Consider the following 17,736-nt stretch of genomic DNA (forward strand, 5'->3'; position numbering starts at 1 on the left):
TTTTCACCCCATACTCACATTAAGTGAAGTGTGTGCAAATAGCTGGTGTTCTTAGTGAAGGCTTTTGCAGCACAAAGGCATACTTTGGTTAGAGCCACTGTATACTAACTCAAATCAAAGTAAGACAGCTAGCAACTAAGAGAGAAAAAAGCATTCCATCCAGTTTCCTTTCTGAAGTCCATGGGATTGGTTTCTTTCTTTATGGGACTGAAGATGATGGTGAAAATCTGTGGTCAACAGCATCTATTTCTATCTGAGAATGAAGGAGATCTTCCTTATTCCAGCCTACTCTTGTCTGCACTTTCCTGACCCACTGATCTCACCTGTAGGCGGAGGAGGAGGGGCACAGCTTGTCCAAGATCAGATACGTCATCCATCATTACAGTAAAAAGATCACAGAAGTTTAATTCTACCATTTTAAAAGTCAGCCCTTTTAATTCCTTTCAAATGGTTGTTTGCTTAAAGCAACTTAAGACCAGTAGTACCTATGTATCAGCTACTGTCCCTTGGTAGTCTGAGATACATATACTAAGAACTGGAGTTTAATTAACTTTAAAATAAAGACAGAGTCCAGAATCAAGTAATGCTGTTTCTCAATCTGAAAAAATGTAAAAGAACTGCTAGAGAGATAAAAGACAAGCTGTGTTTTTTAAGATCTGGCTTTTAACATTCAGAAGTCTGTAGTAATGCAGCTCCCACGCTGCTAATACAAGCACAAAACTGCTCCTTCTGTGCTGCCATCAGTTTTGCTATGAACAGGGGAACAGCACTATCATCCTTAATATCCATGTCCTTTGTTATAGGGTCAACTTTGACAACTTACAGTCTTTTATTTCAACATTTCTGCTGTTAAAATAAGGCTATGTGTGATACTTCTGCCTGCCATCAACAGTGAAGTGAGTTAATCAGCTCTTCAGATGTCTGTGTGAGTATTAAGCTTGCAGCTCATGATTTTTCAATAAAAGATGATAGTCCTACAGTGTTGTCTTTGACAGCCAGCCAGTCAGGGATGCAAGAACATCAGGATGCCACTCAGAACTAGTCATTCCTTTTGGTAAACATGGGAAGCTTTTTTATGAGAATCTTCTTTGAAATTCCTTCAGTGAAGTTCAATTAAACTGGAAACATACCTGAGATTGTTACTGATAAAATGTAGTTTTATTAAATTATAAATTCTGTAACAAAAACAAGACAGATCAAGAAAGATCTCAAAAAACAAAACTACAAGGACTAGATGGCAAAGCCAGTGAAAAAGCCATGGAGAGTGTAAAGGTAAGGATTTGCAAAACAAGTTAACAGCATTTTTACATTTCCATTGAAAGAAGGTAAATGATTGCTCTTGCCTAGTAAAAACACATTTTAACTCCAAACTCACATCTATTTTCTCACATTAAATTAAGCATCCTGCTCACACCCAACACCTTGACTGATTTCACACAGCTTTAGTGTTCTTTTCGTACATCAATCCATGCAGAAAGTAGTAAGACAATGCAACAGTCAGATAATGAAGACAATTCAAGTTGTACAGTAGATATACATTGGCCAAAAAGGGGTAGAGTATCTTCAAGGGGAAAATGCTACAAAATAAACACAAGACATTTTCAAGAAAACTGGGCATTGTTAAACAGCTTTCAAACCATTAACAGGACAACCCAGCTTCCTAGAGTTAGAAAGTCTTCCAGCTGAGACATGTTAAGAGACTTAAGTTAAAACAGGCCAAATCTGTTTTCTCCCCCTCACCCCACCCTCCCACCAAATACGCTGCTAGGTTTGAGTGCAATGCCAATTTGGACAGAAAATTTACAGAAAATTACAACTGAATGGTTTTTTTTTCGCATGGCTCTAGATTTAAACTTCAGTGACTGTGCACTGTCCATCTGGCCTTCTAGATCTTACACTTGTGTTTGCCACCCCACCCCCTGTCCCTGGTCTATCTGCTCCTGCCTGGCTTGCACCAGCATTCAAGTGTCTCTGCTGACCAGGGGACGGGCGTTGCTGAAGGTGGGCAGACACATCCTCGCTGTCGCTGCTGGCATCTGATTCGGTCTCCTCAACCGAAGTGTCAGGGGCTGGCACCCTACCAGAAGATGAAGATTCGTGGTCTTCTTCTCCCTCTCCCCTGTGACTCCTTTCAGCCATACTGTCTCCATTTATTTGCAAGTGGGCAAAAGAGTTCTCTAGAGAATTGCTTGCATCAGGTGATGGCGTTGAAGGGCTCACAAGCTGACCATCTAGTGCTGGTAGGGGCCTCACAGAAATGGATGCTAGAGGCTGCACAGCTGCAGCCCCTGGAGTCAGTGTGCTGTCTGCACCATCAGCAGAGCTTTCTCGTGCCAGGTTGACAGTGTTGGTGTCACAGTCCAGCCTCAGCCCAGCCACTCCCTTCTTTGGTATATCTATTATGTCCCGTTTTATTTTTCTGCGACGTCCATGCTCATTTCTCCTATACTGAACCATATTTTCAAGGTCTGCTACGTATAAAAAACCAGCAATTAGCATTTCAGTGCTCTTTTTACCCTTGGAAAAGGCATCTTCCAGCTCTCTGCTGGTACGTTCATCATACTGCCACCAGCCATTTCTACCTTCATAGTACCAAGCATATTCTCCATTGCCTCTGCTTGCTGCTTTGAGTTCTTCGGGTGACAGTAAGGTTGGCTTGTCAAGAAAATCCTCAGGAATCTCCTGCCGGCAGAGTGCACATCGTTTCCCAAGCCAAGAAGCTCCCTTAACACACAGATAGCAGAAAACATGTTTACAGGGCAGACTTACTGGATGGACACACGTTTGCAGACAGATAGCACATTCAGGGACTTGCAGGGAAGGTGCTGCACTGGTACATGACTCATTTGTCTTCCTATTTGTGGGAAGCATGTTGATCGAATGATCTATTTCACCACAGCCAGCCATCCTGCAGAGGATCAAAGAAATTTAAATCAGTTCATTATGTCAACTTAAACCAGCACCTTGCATCACATTTCACCTCAACATCCACACAACAAGATGTTTACTTTAAATTAAAGTAAGTTACTGTTTCCTGAGTGACAAGACTACATTGAGTACTGGAAAGATTTCTTTTGCTGATCACCAACCTTTTATCTTTAATTTTCAGCATGTTAACACACCAAGTTAGAAAATAAATTTTGGAATTTCCTTTGTTCACTTCCTGAAGTAGAGCTGATTAATGAACCTTCAGCCAACCAGTTACTTTGATGCCTCCTCAGGAAATTCAAAGAAATTATGGTTCTTTCCTCAAGAGGTGATGTTGCTGCAGCTGGAACTTAAACAATCTCTCTTCAGACTACAGGTGATCATCTGTTTGATTAAGAGACCGCCTGAACAGTATCTCAGACTAGGCTTACACAACAGAAAATATGCCTCACAGCAGCACCCAGCTGATGAATTCCCCCACTCTGTTTCTTAGTTCCCATACACCATGGTACACCACCCTCAAACTGAGCTCTGAACAACCACAAGGCTGCAGAAAGAACCAGATTTGAAAACTGAGGTGGCCTTTTTCAAAAGATACCTTGGACTCCTTTTTCTTAAACATCAAGTGAACTCCCTGATATATGTGAGTGCCTCTCAAAAGGAATCACTGCAGACCAGCAGAAGCAGCAGTGTATTGCAGAAGACACACAACTCTGACTTGACTAGCTTGTGAAGTAACTGCCTTCACTTTCTCTGGCCATATCTTATTTCTGTTTTTAAAGGTGATTTTGTAACTGTAAGAGAATGGAGAATGCAAAACTGCATCACTTTGGCATCGTGTAGGATTTAAGTAGTTGAAAAATTCTAGCCTAAATATGCAAATGCCTTCTCAACTACATTTTTGCCATGGCAATCTTTCACGGTCTGTTTCATGGTAATTTCCCTTTTATTTATTAACAATCAAAACCAAATACCAGATACTAAATGATGGAGGAGAATGGGCTTTGGGGAACGGGGCCTAAAAAGGTGCCTTTTTAAATTTAAAATCCCCAAGTAACTTCAAGACTGATATTCAACAAAACAGCCTTTCAGTGAAAGTAGTCTTTGTTGTACAGACAGCTAGGAGTGGTTCATGCAAAACTACCACAAGCATGTAGGCCAAAAGGGACCTTTAGAGGTCACTTAGTCCAGTCTCCTGATCCACATGGCACCAACACCAATACTACATTAGACCACCTGTGGCTTTGTCTGAGTTTTTTTGAAACCTGCAAGGATGGAAATACCACAGGCTCCCTGGACAGCCTGTTCTAATGTTACACACGTTTCTAACAAGACTTGGTACCTCAAGAGAAAATGCCTAGTATTACTGTAAAAGCTTCCACTGCTTTAAAAATCTTATAAATATATCTGGGATTGAAAAAAAAAAAAAAAAGCTTCAGTATCTATATTTATCTTTACAATGATATATCATGTGCTGTTTCCTTAAAATAATTTTCTCTATGCTGTCTGTTCCCTTTAGCACTAAAATTTCCTCTTGAAAGACCAATGCCTCTTTAATCCCTTTTTTAATCAAGTGATTCTTTTATAAGCTCTATGGCTCAAATACTTTTTCCTGAAGTAGCACAAAATTGTATTCACCTATGTTTCAGTTTCGTATCTGAATTTCTGTTTCTGAGATTAATGACCAGTCTGCACAACAGTTCTTGAATCAGCATGCCAGATACAGACACAGCATTACCTACCAGCTGGCAATTGTGATTTTACTTCACAGCACACATCTGTGAGATCCATTCTAACAATGTTGTGAATAAGTCACTTTTTGGAAGCCTCACACTTCTGAGGCTGTATTTTGCAACAGATTTTCACAGCAAGGGTAGTGGTTTATACCAAGAAACTTATTAGAAAAAGGGGAGAAGAAAGTCTATTGAGATTTCAGAATAACCACAAACACAACCCAATCATCATTTCACAACAGAAGAGCTGAAAGAGAAATCCATTTATTGATTAATTTGTGCTAACCATGGCTGAGGTAAAGGATTTAATTTTCAAGTGTCCCCACAATGAGTAGTACAGTGCAAAAAAGCACAGCATCAGAGATTTTTACTTCCATGCTACAGTTTTACAAAAGGACACTTCTCCCTGAATATCCTTTATAAAATTATCCTTTTCAGAGTCAAAGAAAAGATTAAAACAACCTGTAGGTAAGTAACTTCTATACAAGTCACCTATCATCATTAAGATTTTGGAGGTGATTAAAATGCAATCCAGGGATTAAACAGGCAATGCATTTTGACAAACTAAATTGTGATACCATGAGCTGAACTAAAGAGAGTTTACCCTGAGGTAAACTAAAAGAAGAATTAAAAGTTCTCACCTGTCCACTGAAAGCAAAACATACTAACATTTGAACTGTGCTCAAGAGGTCACCCATTAATTTGAGGGATCTTTGATTCCTTACTAGATCAAGATAATAATGCAGGATTTGAAAAGGAGTAAATGTTGTTTTTTTTTTAAATTCCTATTTGATTTTTAATTATTCTAAGGAAAATGTTATGTATAAAATGAGTAGAGCTGGAGGAGTAAACCCTTATCTCTAAAAGTGCTACCCAGGAACATGAAATTGATACAATAAGCACAGCTGCAGTTGCATGTGCTCAGAATGCAGGACAATTATGCATCTGAAGATTTTTATCAACTACACTGAAGCTGTCTCACTTTTCGTTTTTAAATCACGATGCTAATTAATCTTCTGTTTTTTTAATTTATCTTTTTTAATACCAAACCTAGGTCACAAAGTTTGTTTATGAGCTGGTAGGATGATGTACACGTAGGTTTTTACAGAAGAGGTAATCCTTCAGAACCAAGGACAAGCACCTTGGATGGCTATTCTACTACGTTATGGCTGTGGAAGCACTTCCACTGCAACTTCATGGTGTTAAGAATTAAACAAAACTGACCACATAGTATTTTTCCCGAAAATAAAAGTAATATTTTATAACAAAGTTCAATCAAAACAGGCTTTATATCACAACTGTTATCAAATAGGAAAGCTCTATTTTTTGGAGGATTGGGTCCCCTTTAAAATCATGTTCTTGACTAAAAATTAATTAAACTCAAGGAATAATTCTAAAAACAGTTTTAATTATTTAGATCCTCAATGCAGGTATAAATAAGAGAACAAGAAGAACCTGAACTCTGCATTTTAACATAAATACAGCCTAAAACCGACTGAGACAGAATTAGTGCAAAATCTTGCAAGATCCCACCTCTTGTGGTTTTTATTTTTAATATTAAATAATACAGTTAATTTCTAAGCTATGGAGCCTTCATCAATAAATGAAGTATGGAAGAAGTGATGTGTAACAGCTACATAAAAAGACCCCAGGTCTTCTTGCACTCTAATGGAAGAAAATGTAAATTCAGACAAAACCACTTCAAATTCCAGGTCAAATTCTAACTGCAACTAAACAGTCCATCAAGGAGCTGACATGTTGAAGTTCAGTAACAAAACAACAGCTTACTTTTTCTGAATAATTTCTACTGAAGCATGCCACAAGACTGAAATGTTCTCTCTTCAAATGTCTCCAGCTAGGATGGCAGGTCCTCCTTCCCAAGGCTTGCTCATTCCTGACTTGTCCTGCTCAGTGGTACACAACAGCGTTTCAGCTTCTCTGCAAACTAACAGAAAGCAAACAATACCACCATTACAATGTTGTCTAGAGGTACAAATGAGCAAAGTACAATACCATGGTTCTTAACAGAAAGGAAATTATTATGCTTTTATGTACTTGAAGCACTTTTTTTTCAATAAAACTATCACCAGACTTCTGTGTTATTTTTTGTAACCATCAGTTTTGATCCACAGTTTTTATTTTGATGTCTAGCTTAAACAAATAGTATTTTTTTTAAGCGTTATGAAAGGCAATTGTTTTTGACTATAGTCAATTAATTGCTCAGTGACCTCACAAAAGGAGAAACACAAAAGGAGAAACAAGACCAAAGTAAGGAGCATGTCAGTTTTATGCAAATTTAACCTCTAATAAATGATCCCTTATATTCAGGAAATTTAGAAAGTCACAATAGCTTTCTAAAGCTTTTTTATAAAACTATCATACCATTCCAAAGCACCATCTAACCATGTTCTTATCCTGACACAGACTAGTATCAGATGCTTGAGGAAAAAGCAGTGCACATGAACAACTGCTCTCCCCCTGGTCTTCTCCATATTTCAATGAGAAATTTGCCTCTTCATATTTCAAGGCTCAAAGCCTTGAAACCTCATCCTCTTTTACAGAGATCATTGCATCCATCTATGAATGAACCTCAGAACAATTCAGCACTTTCTTCTTTATAAATCTACATTTGTATGTTCTCATACCACCTTATAAACAAACTCTACAACCTACATTTGATACTTACCAAGGTAAACAAACAACAACAAATAATAATTAGGACCTTCCTCTACTTCTTTAAAATATCCTGATAGGCACCAAGGTTCAATGACAGAAAGAGTGCATATGATTTCTAAAAAAGAGGACAAGGATGCAACTCAGCCTCCATAACTCAGAGGTAATATACCCCTCTTCAGGCTAATAGATAATGTCAGTAACAATATATCTGGTGAACCAGAATCCTAGCCAAGTCATTTCACAAATACATAATAATCATAATCACTAAGTGCCAAACAAATACCTAAAAAGTTCCTACAGCAGGGAAGTAGGAATCTGCAGACTCAGAAAGTGAAGGGAGACCAACACTCTTGCATTCTCACAACCTAAACAGAAGGTCTTGATCTAAGAGAACCACTGTCAGTGAATCCTCTGTCAAAAGACTGATGAGCCACAGAATCTTCCTTCTGGTCTGTAGCTTTCTGGATGATACTCAAACATCTTGAACTACCGTTTCCAGTTGCTGCAAAACATTACATATAGGAATAATTTGAAGTAGACCTGAGAATGTCACCTCTTTGATTTAAATTTGTTCAAGGAAAGAATCATTTCAGCATAAATACAGTGCAGAGCAGACATGTAAGAGTCGAGTAAAATCAAGGAGTGGTAAGACCCTGAATGAACATGAAGCATTATAGTGTTCTGTGCTATAGTCCTTCATCAAATGAAAAACATTTATCATTAATAATATCAGTGTTTAGATTACTTCAGTGCATGAAGCATTAATAAAATGTTATTTTCTTTATAGTTGAGCTCCATGTAGTATTCTGTGCAGCTGTTTTTAGAATGAGCTCCAAAGGAAAAATTGACAAGCCTATCCACACCTTTTCTCCCCTCATAGTTCTAGCAGCTTTCCTTTCTTCACACATCAATCTGAAACCCAGAGCAGCAATCGCGTTAGAATGGTGGCTCTACTAATCCACTGAGACAAGATACTATGTTTTCTATGATCAAAGAGACAGCTGCAACAAGCTTGATGCTCTGGGTATGGTATTCAGTCCTTCATCTTGGGAGCTGGCTTTCTGTTACTTCAATAGGTATCACCTGAAGCCTTTTATCTACTCCCTCTCGTAATCCACTACTAGAGGTAGCACATCATAAAACCAAATGCTATATGGAGATGGCAGAAAAAGGTGGGGTCAGTTCTGGGGGATTTATTAGGAAATAAAAATGCATACATGTATTCAAGATATGTAATTATATCTAGAAGAATCCAAGGAAGGCATAATTATAGGATTGTGATAAGGCAACTTTACAACTGCTGCAAAGCTCTTGAAAAGAACTAGTTCACACTCTGACATTAGGTAACCTCTACGTTTCATGACATTGCTACTTATTTAATAAGCCAGTCTTGAAAATTCTACTGAAAGGACTCACAAACACTTATGGTTACACACATGTGCCTTCTTGGATGATGACTCCTCCTTTGAAGTCACCTGGGTATGGGCTGTGTTCTATACTTCACAATTAATTTTCTCTTTTTCCTGTAGTATGAGGAGTTATGCTATCTGCAGCAACCTGCAGGTATCCCTCCCTAAACCCCTGCATCCTATCACATACTGATTTTGAAGCTTTAGAAATGCATCAGACAGAAGGACAATGTCACTGATCAGGACCATCCCCATCCAAACAGAGGCTCAGCCAGCATGGAACTGTTCTCTTTGTCCCCTTGAAAGTCTCTCAGGATGCTTACTGGGAGAAGTCATGTCCACTTCTTCCACGCTTTAAGAATTTGAAGTGGTGGACTTCCTACCAGACCTATCTCCCAAAATGACTTCAGGTTCTCCTGAAAAACAATGTTAAGCTTTTACTAGGCCAAGATGGAATGAAACCATTTCTTATCAGTTCAGTTGTTTGTGCTCATTAAATTATGAGGCCCAGCATAATTTTCTACTCTTATTCATTTGGGGAAAAAACCAGCAACAATTACAAAAAGCTCCCAACAATCAATCAAACAAACAAATAACCCACCCAAACCAAAACCAGAAGCATACATATTTAGGAAGACAGCTCCTATTGAAGAGTTACCTACAGTCTTAAGCTTCCTCTGGAAGGAAAATCTTAGCTTTTTAGAAGCACACAAGTGCAACACTGGTGAATTCAACAAACACCAGCCAAAGACTATTACATGAGTCCTACTTCAAATGACAAATCTAGGAATACTGCAATACAGATTATTTTAAAATAGCTATCACAAATTCATCATTCCCCCCCTTGAAAACTCAGTGGAGTTACAGTATTAATTCACAAGAGTAAATGCTCTTCTGTCATTAAATACTTGTTGTTTTTTTTTTCCATGAAGGTTCCTAATTTGTAACTCTGTTGGGGGTAGGAGGAGAAAAAGATCCCTTGAATGCTGTCCTTCCCCACAAGTAACCATGATCCAGACAGTGTGTGAAGAAAGAAGGTGGTTGTTTCATTTAATAGGAAAAATCACTCTCCTATCTGACAGTCTGCTACTGTCAATACACTACCAGCTCAAGGTACTGAGTCTTATCAGATGTTTAAATCTGTCCCTGGCACTAGATACCACTACAGATAAATAACTTCACTGTTTTCTGTGCTTGCCTACTTTTTTTGTATCTGTTTCTTAAACTTAGAATATCCTCAGGAATTGCTGATTGTGATGAGGCTTCAAGTTGGTTGTCATTCCTTATTATTGGCTATGGCATATTAATAAACCCTCAACACTTATTTGTATACTTGGAACTGAATCATAGAAGAATAGTCAAGTGCAGAGCAGTCAGCCATTTCAGTATTAAATACTACATGTATTGAAAATGAGGTTGCTTCCTATGCTACAATTGGAGCACCGATGTTGAATTTTGAGCATACATCCTATTTCAATCTATTTAACAAAGAAAAATGTTAATTTCTCACTCAAAAACAAAAGTGTGCAAAAAATGAAGCAGAAACTGGTTCACCTTAAGTTACCAATGCTCCAGAAACTCAAATAAGTACAGGGACATCTCTTTGGATATATATATATATACAGACTTCATTAATATACACAGAAGAGCGGAAAAAAAAAAATCAATTTCAATGAGGAGTTTTCCAGGGGCTCATTATTCAATACGCTATAAACATACTGCAGTTCCAGCTCTTTAAATAAATGACAATTCAATTACATCTAAATAGATGCAATACATTTTGAAGGAAACAAGAACAAACTTTCTTTCACTCACTACAGATTTTGTATTATAGCAATTTAAACAACTGGCACTTCAATAGACTCGGAAAGAAACTACAGTATTAACCACGCAAGATTTATAAAGCAAGTTCTTGCAAAAGCATTCAATAATTAAGATTTATTAAAAATTACCAAATGAAGATTCAGATTTCACCGTGTCTTCAATACTATTACACACCATAATTTTTGGTACCGCATTTTTAGAGATGCTTCAGAATCTATTTTTAAGTAGCCCACGGTCCAGATACAGCAGCTAACAAAGCAAGAAGGATTAGATTTTTAATATTACAAAGCTGACAGAAGCAAAACGCTTTAAAGCTCCGCTCCATACTCCTTGTAATTGTTAATATGTAACTGCATATTACATTGCAGTAAGGAAACCTACAGCGTTTCTCAGACATATCATTGAAAAGCTGTACTAAGATTAAACCCCCACAGTTTCAGTTTAACTATTTCACCATTCCGATTGTCTTGTTCGTACAAAAACCTCGCATTTAGTTAGTATTTTTAACAACAATTCCTCAGCGGCGGCTACGTGTACCGCGCCAAAAGCGGGACCCGTTTTCACGTTTCACGTCCCCTTTCAACATTCCTAAGGGATACAATGCAAACACTTGAGCCGAGGCCGCCAAGCAAAAAGAAACACCAGCACTTCCACTAGGAACACTCGGTTACTTCTGTCTGGGTGCTGCGCACCCGTGACCGCCCGGCAGTGACCGAGCCCGGCCGGGCCGGCGGTGACATCCGCAGGGACGAAGCCACACTTACAGCACCTCGCCCTGGGAATTAGAGCGCTGCGCCGGCTCGGCCAGGGAATTCCGCCACGCCTGACGCCGCCACGGCCAATGCTCCTGACCCATTTTACTGCCCAGCACAACGAAACCCCCTACTCACAGAACCACAGAATCAATTCAATTGGAAAAGACCTCCGGGACCATCGAGTCCAGCCTAAGTCCGGGCCCGGTCCGGCACTCTGCGCGCACCTCACTCCGCACCGGCGTTGGGGCGCCACCTCCTGCAGGGACACAGCTCCGCGGAAGGGGGCCTGGCCCGGCAGGAGGGACCGGGAGGCTTTGCCGGCGGTCCCGGCTCTCCCTCGCAGCCTCTCCGAGCGGGGCCTGGGGAAGGGCTCCCGGCAGGGCTGCGCCGCCGCGGCCCCGACACCCGGCACGTGACCCCGCGGGCGGGGCGGGGGCGGCGGCGGGCGACACCCCCCACCCTCCCCGCCGCCAAAACAATACCGGGCAGGGCTCTGCCCGCTGGGCGGCTGCCCCTCGCTCGGCTCAGCCCAGCGCAGCCGGCCTTTTGTTCAGGGCACTCACCCGCGCGGGGAGGCCGCGGCGCCCGCTCCAGCTCGGTCCGCACCCCGCCGACGGCGGAGGGACGAGGGGAGGCAACGCCGCCCCGGCCCCGGGCGGCCGCGCAGGGGGCGCTGTCGGAGAGGCCTTTAATGGCCGAGGCCGCCGCCGTCGCCTCCTTCCGATCGCTCCAGCTCGGGCCTGCCCGCGGCGGCGCGGGGACTCACCCGCCGGGCCGAGCCGGCCCGCGCCGCTCAACTCCGCTCGGCCCCGCTCCGCTCCGCCCGCCGCCACCTGCCGCTCCCTCCGGCCCCGCCGCCGGGACCGCGGGACGCGCCGACGTCACGCGCGGGCCGGGGCGGCCGAACGCGCCACTGTGACGCCGGCACGGCGGGGGCGGGGCCAGGGGCGGGGCCTCACGCGAGCTGCCGCGGAGAGGCCCCGCCCCGGCCCCGTAGCGGTGTCCTGGCAGTGTCATGGCGGCCCCCGCGTGGCTCGGGTGGCACCTGGGCTGAGGGGAAGGGCAGGTGCCCGGTAGCCCCGGCCCCGGCGGGTGCCCTGCGGGAGAACCTGGCAGGCGCTCGGGAGGGCTCCGTCTGACAGCTGGGGGTCTCCATCCCGGACCCCTTGCCCGGGTCGTGCCGCGTTGTGGCTGGTTGAGCCTGGCTGGACGCCAGGTGCCCTGTAAAGCCGCCCTGGCACTGCCCTCCGCAGCTTGGCACGGCAGGGGGAATATAACGAGAGGCTCGTGGGTCGAGATCAGGATAGGACGAGATCACTCATCATTTGCCGTCATGGGCAAAAGAATATTGATATGGGGAAATTAATTTAGTATTAGTCAAATCAGAATCATGACAAATAGACTCATGTTTAAGGATGGTGTTCATCCTTGCCTTCCTTTCTTTCCAGACTGATTTTTGGCTTCCTGATTTTTGGGGCGCAGCCCTTAAGAACAGGCTGCTTCAGCAGGTGCCCCTCAGGGTCACAAGTCCTGCCAGCAAACCTGCTCTGCTGTGGGCTCCTCTCTCCATGGCCCCACAGACCCTGCCAGGAGCCTGCTCCAGCACAGGCTTCCCACGGGGTCACAGCCTCCTCTGGGCACCCACCTGCCCTGCCCTGGGGTCCCCCGTGGGCTGTGGGTGGATCTCTGCTGCCTCATGGACCTCCCTGGGCTGCAGGGGCAGAGCTGCCCCACCATGGGCTGCACCAGGGGCTGCAGGGGAATCTCTGCTCCGGTGCCTGGAGCGCCTCCTCTTCCTCCTTCTCTGTTGGCCTTTGAGTCTACAGGGTTGCTCTCACTCTCATTCCACTCTTCAGCTGAAGTCGTTGTGCAGATTTTTTCCCTTCTTAAATATGTTATCCCACAGGTGCTACCCCTGTAACTGACAGCCCGAGCCTTGGCCAGCAGTGGGTCCATCTTGGAGCTGTCTGGAATTGGCTCTGTCAGACACAGAGGAGCCTTCTGAGAGCTTCTGACTGTAGCTCCCTCCCCAAGACCCCACCACTACCAAAGCCTTGCCATACAAACCAGAGATGAAAGGTCTGGAAGTGGTGGGAGCCTCAGTGTGTGTATTCCCTGGAGCTTTCTGATCAGAAAAAACAGACAGGCATGCTTCCTTGGGATTCATTCTTCAAGTGCCTGGTGGCACTGGTGGGAGAGATGAACTTGCACAGCTCTGTCATGCTTGATTAATGTGAAGGCAGGTTGCAGTTGCTCTTGTTCCCCCTGATGAGGCCAGGCAGTGGATTCAGCAGAAGGCACGAACAGTTGCTGGCCTTCCCAGGAGCATATTCTGCAGCTCAGAGAAACTGCAGCTCATTTTTTTGCCTGAAAATTTAGGTGGCTTGACAGTCAGGCATGTACCTCATGCTGCTGTGCAATGCCCAGCCATGCTTGGGTGGCTGCTTTGGTAGTCAGCCGTAGGTGGAGATGGACCTGGGGAAGACCCAGATGTAACTGCAGGGACTCAGACTATCCCAAAGCTGAGCTGCTCCTGTAGATGAGGTGCACGGGGGAGACCTGTGCCACCTGCTGTTGTCAGTTGAGAAGCCTCCTGTATTAGTATTTTAATAAACCAGGATCAGAAACAATAATCCAATTAGACGGGGGAGAGGGGATGTGTGTCCAGGTACTCATTGCACCTAAATGGAAAACTAAATGTTTCAAGGTGCAAACTGTCTACCCAAGGGCTTGTTAGAACTACAGGTACTGTTTGGCTGCTCTTTTTGATTTTTAAACCAAATGAAATCACAAACATCAGAAAATATAAGAGATGAAAATTCTAAAAATACTAAATTCTAAGTGTAATCAGGAATACAAAAAGAAATGCATTTGGTTAATTCACTTGTTATTTCTAAAAGTCTATAAAAGCCTACCCAAAATCATCACTGGTTTTAATAAATGTGACATGTTTGCATCCAAGGACAAGCATTTACATGGTAACCTGTGTTGTATTTTTATTGTTCTGTGTGAGGCTGAGTCAAAGGTTAGGGAAAAGGAAAGGTCTCTTACTGACAGTGTGTGCTCAGCAACAATAGCCTTAATCCTTTACTGAACCAGACCTTGATCCTGTGGAAGCTATTGAGGCCAAATTCCTGTCGGTTTCTGTTAGAATCTGACCTAAAAAAAGAAAGCAAGCTTGTGCTCTTAAGGGATCTAAAGAGTTCAGGCAAAGCTACTCTGACTGCATGCAGCTTTGTAAGAAAGGCAACACCTTGGGAAAAGTGTACTTAGTAAAAAAGAAGTCTGTGGCTGTGTGTGGTTACGCTTGTGAGTTTCACTGCAGCTGCAGATGGACTGAGAAAATGTGCTTGTGAATGAAAGATTCTGTTTTACACTCCATGAGTTATGGAGCAAGCCTGGCAATCGAAGGAATATCAGACAGTGCCAAAGATAGTAACCAAATTAAATGTATTGCACCTTACTAGACTAAGAGAATAAGGAGCATGAAGGGGTATCTAGTCAAATAGATTGCAATAGGGGGATCAATTCTAGTAAAAGACCTTTTAAAATATTCCCTACATTGTTATCAATCCTTATTACCAGCTCCTATTTCTGTCAGAATGGGTATTATTTAAACATCTTTTTTTTTGTGTTTCGGTTTTTGGCATGGAAACAACCTATCCATTCCACTGATGGTTTTCTTTATGCCTATTACTTTGTACCTGTCTGTTACAATTGAAGCCACCTCAACTGTACCTTTTCTACATCTATTGCTTCACATTTCTCTTGTCTGCTGTGTTTCTCCTTGTGTATTTTTATTGTTGTCTACAATGTCATCACTCTGAAATTTGTCTTTTGCTCACCACTGAATTATTAATTAATACAGTGGTTTCAAAAGTAAAGATTTTCCAGACTAATTCTTAACAAATACCACTTCCTCTGCTGAGTGTCTACAGTCCCACCATTAATATTTTGCTGATGCTGTGATGGTGGAGAACTATTAATCCATATGTGAGTGTTTCTATTTATAAAACATTTTTTCCTGCTTCTTCAAATCTATATGATACTATGTAAACCTTTGCAGACATTTACCAATGTCTTGCATTCCTCAAGAGCTCAATCCTTGCTGCACTTGGTGCAGCTGAGATGAGAGGGGAAAAAAGCAGTTTTCTTCTGCTGTGGTTTTGAGTCAGTTTATATCAAAGCAGTTTGGGAAGTTGGTGTGGAGAACCTCAAAACTGCTGCAAGTTAACACTATTGTCAATAGAGTGGATGATGTGTGGTATATGCCAATTCCACTCTCCTGCACCTTCAGCAAACCCTCTGTAAAGACAGAGAAGATGTAAAGTTGTCAGTGCACTGCACTTGTCTCTCCCTTGCAGGGAGCCAGAGAGGGGCTGAGAATCGAATTACAATGTGTAAATGTACTAAAGACAAATCTTGATTTTGCTTGAATGGCACATTCCATTATGGAGCCCCTGTTGCTTATCACTCCTTGCGTTCCTTTTCCTCTAAGCTGTCCTAAAGCAGGAAATCCACATGTTGCAGTGCCATTTTCATTGAAGTAATAAATGTCATACAGTCATCAAAGACTACGATGCATAAATTTTCCAGAATAATTTCTTTTTACAAATTATATTTATGGTTTTTCACAGTCCAAAACACAAGCTTATCCCTTGTGCTACAAGTGTTTTAAGATTGTGTCAGTGAGACAAAATGACATTCACTTGAACTCTCTTGAAGTGCAATTGCAGTTGTGCCAATGATGTATGAAATGTTAGTTGATTGATGGAAGTCCAAAGCTCCTTTGGATTTGCAAGTTTTTTTTCATTTTGACTATCTAGAAACTGCTGAGGTTTATGCCTGTTTCAGCAATCTGCATTTACAGTCCTCCTGCACTGTAGCTAAACTGATTTCCAGTCACTATTTGCAGATTCAGAACAAAGTGTCAGTTAAGGGCCGAATTGGTGTATGGAAATGCAGCTACTGTACCTCATGGAATATCTGTATTTTGCTTACATAATCTAGATAGGTAGTAACTTCTGCCAAAAATGCTTGTTATTTAACAGCTTTGGAAGGATTGTGCTGGTTAGTCATGAGAACAATCCCATTTTGCTTTAAAAACAGGAAACCGAATGATGCTGAGGAGGAGGAGTGGGAGAAGAGGAGCTCAGGGCAAGTTCTTCTTCTCAGTTCTCTCAATCTGTTACTTTTGCTGTATCTGTACTCGTTCTGTCTGTGAACTCCCAAGGAGAGATCATGATTCTTTTGTTTTCATTTAGTGGCATTAAAAAATTCCACACAGCATACAAAACAAATTTATTTTATTGCCCCAGTTGGCAGGCAAGGTAACATTTTCTTCTGCCAATAAGTAAACATTGACTTTTTCCATTATCCCAGCTGTCAAAATCATATCACAGTATATGTTGCTGTGGAATTGAAGTCATCCATATGGTGATGCAGACAAGCAGAAAAATCCCACCACAAAACAGCTATTGCATTACAATACAGTGTGTTTAAATCTTTTAGTTTTCCAGGCAGAGAGTTTGCAGGATTAAAGCCTTCTTTTCCCAAAAGCATGTCTTGTGCCTTAGTCTCATCATCACTTGAATATCTTTTTCTTTTACATCTTCCCGATCAACCAGGGGAGCAACTAAACTCATAAAAAAAAAAAGTATTTTGAAATCTTCAAAATCATGATATTTACAAAATTTACAAGGTTAGATTTTGTGTTTCTTTTAAACTTGGGCCCATGTTTTACATTTGTAGAACTTAACAGTAATGTAAAACTGCACATAAAAAGTCTATCTGTAGCTATAAGGCAGGCTTTATTTTAACTTCATTGAAGCTGAAATTTTTGCATAATCATACATCTTCAGAAATGAAATCTTGAAAACTGGCTGGAGTCACAAGATTCTTGATATATGGAAAAACAGTTAATCACAAGTAGTGCCCTCATACTATATTTTATTTTAGTGAAAGGAAAGCAAACTAGAAGAAATATGTTGTTGCCATCTTCATCTCTAATTTTAAAACATAGTGAATGAACGATTGCAATTTTCTTTTGTATCACTAGATGGTATATGGTAACTGTGGGGAAGCTAAGCTTTTAAAAAAAACTTGATAGAGTATAGGTACTGTTGTCCCTCCTGATCCAGATATGGCACTGACCAGACTCCTTGCTTACAGTGGCAATGCCTGCAAAGCTGTTCTTGACACCTAAAACTGCTCCTTGTTGTACAAAATCCCCCATTCTGTTGCAGGCAGTAGCAAAACTTACTGAGTGATTCTGTGCTCATGTTTTATGGGACACTGCACAGTACTTGGGCCTCAAACTCAGAATTATATTTTTGAAAAGGGGACCTCTGTATTAAAATGCTTGAAAACACGCACACATTATTGGAGAGTTAGAAAAGCCTTCAAATGTTG

At 41.9% G+C, this 17,736-nt stretch overlaps 1 protein-coding gene across 7 annotated transcripts; it reads right to left on the reverse strand.

The window, feature by feature from the left end:
* Positions 1 to 1,131: 1,131 nt before the first annotated feature.
* Positions 1,132 to 12,202, reverse strand: RNF146 (ring finger protein 146). Of its 7 annotated transcripts, XM_015621918.3 has the most exons (4): positions 10,699 to 11,399; positions 7,621 to 7,839; positions 6,450 to 6,606; positions 1,132 to 2,908 (listed from the first exon to the last, which is right to left on the reverse strand). In XM_015621918.3, exon 4 carries the CDS (start codon positions 2,905 to 2,907, stop codon positions 1,849 to 1,851), a length of 1,059 nt encoding a protein of 352 aa, XP_015477404.1. In that variant the 5' UTR covers position 2,908; positions 6,450 to 6,606; positions 7,621 to 7,839; positions 10,699 to 11,399; the 3' UTR covers positions 1,132 to 1,848. The 7 variants fall into 7 exon arrangements, with proteins under 7 accessions (XP_015477404.1, XP_015477407.1, XP_015477408.1 ...); XM_015621921.1 differs by lacking the exons at positions 7,621 to 7,839; positions 10,699 to 11,399 and adding an exon at positions 12,092 to 12,202; XM_015621922.1 differs by lacking the exons at positions 7,621 to 7,839; positions 10,699 to 11,399 and adding an exon at positions 11,889 to 12,160.
* Positions 12,203 to 17,736: the final 5,534 nt, after the last annotated feature.

Source organism: Parus major, chromosome 3 (genome assembly GCF_001522545.3).
Source record: "Parus major isolate Abel chromosome 3, Parus_major1.1, whole genome shotgun sequence".
NCBI classification, from domain to species: Eukaryota; Metazoa; Chordata; class Aves; order Passeriformes; family Paridae; genus Parus; species Parus major.

Coding starts and splice junctions, on each gene's coding strand:
- RNF146 (XM_015621921.1), bottom strand. CDS start 2,907: ATGGCTGGCTGTGGTGAAATAGATCATTCGATCAACATGCTTCCCACA.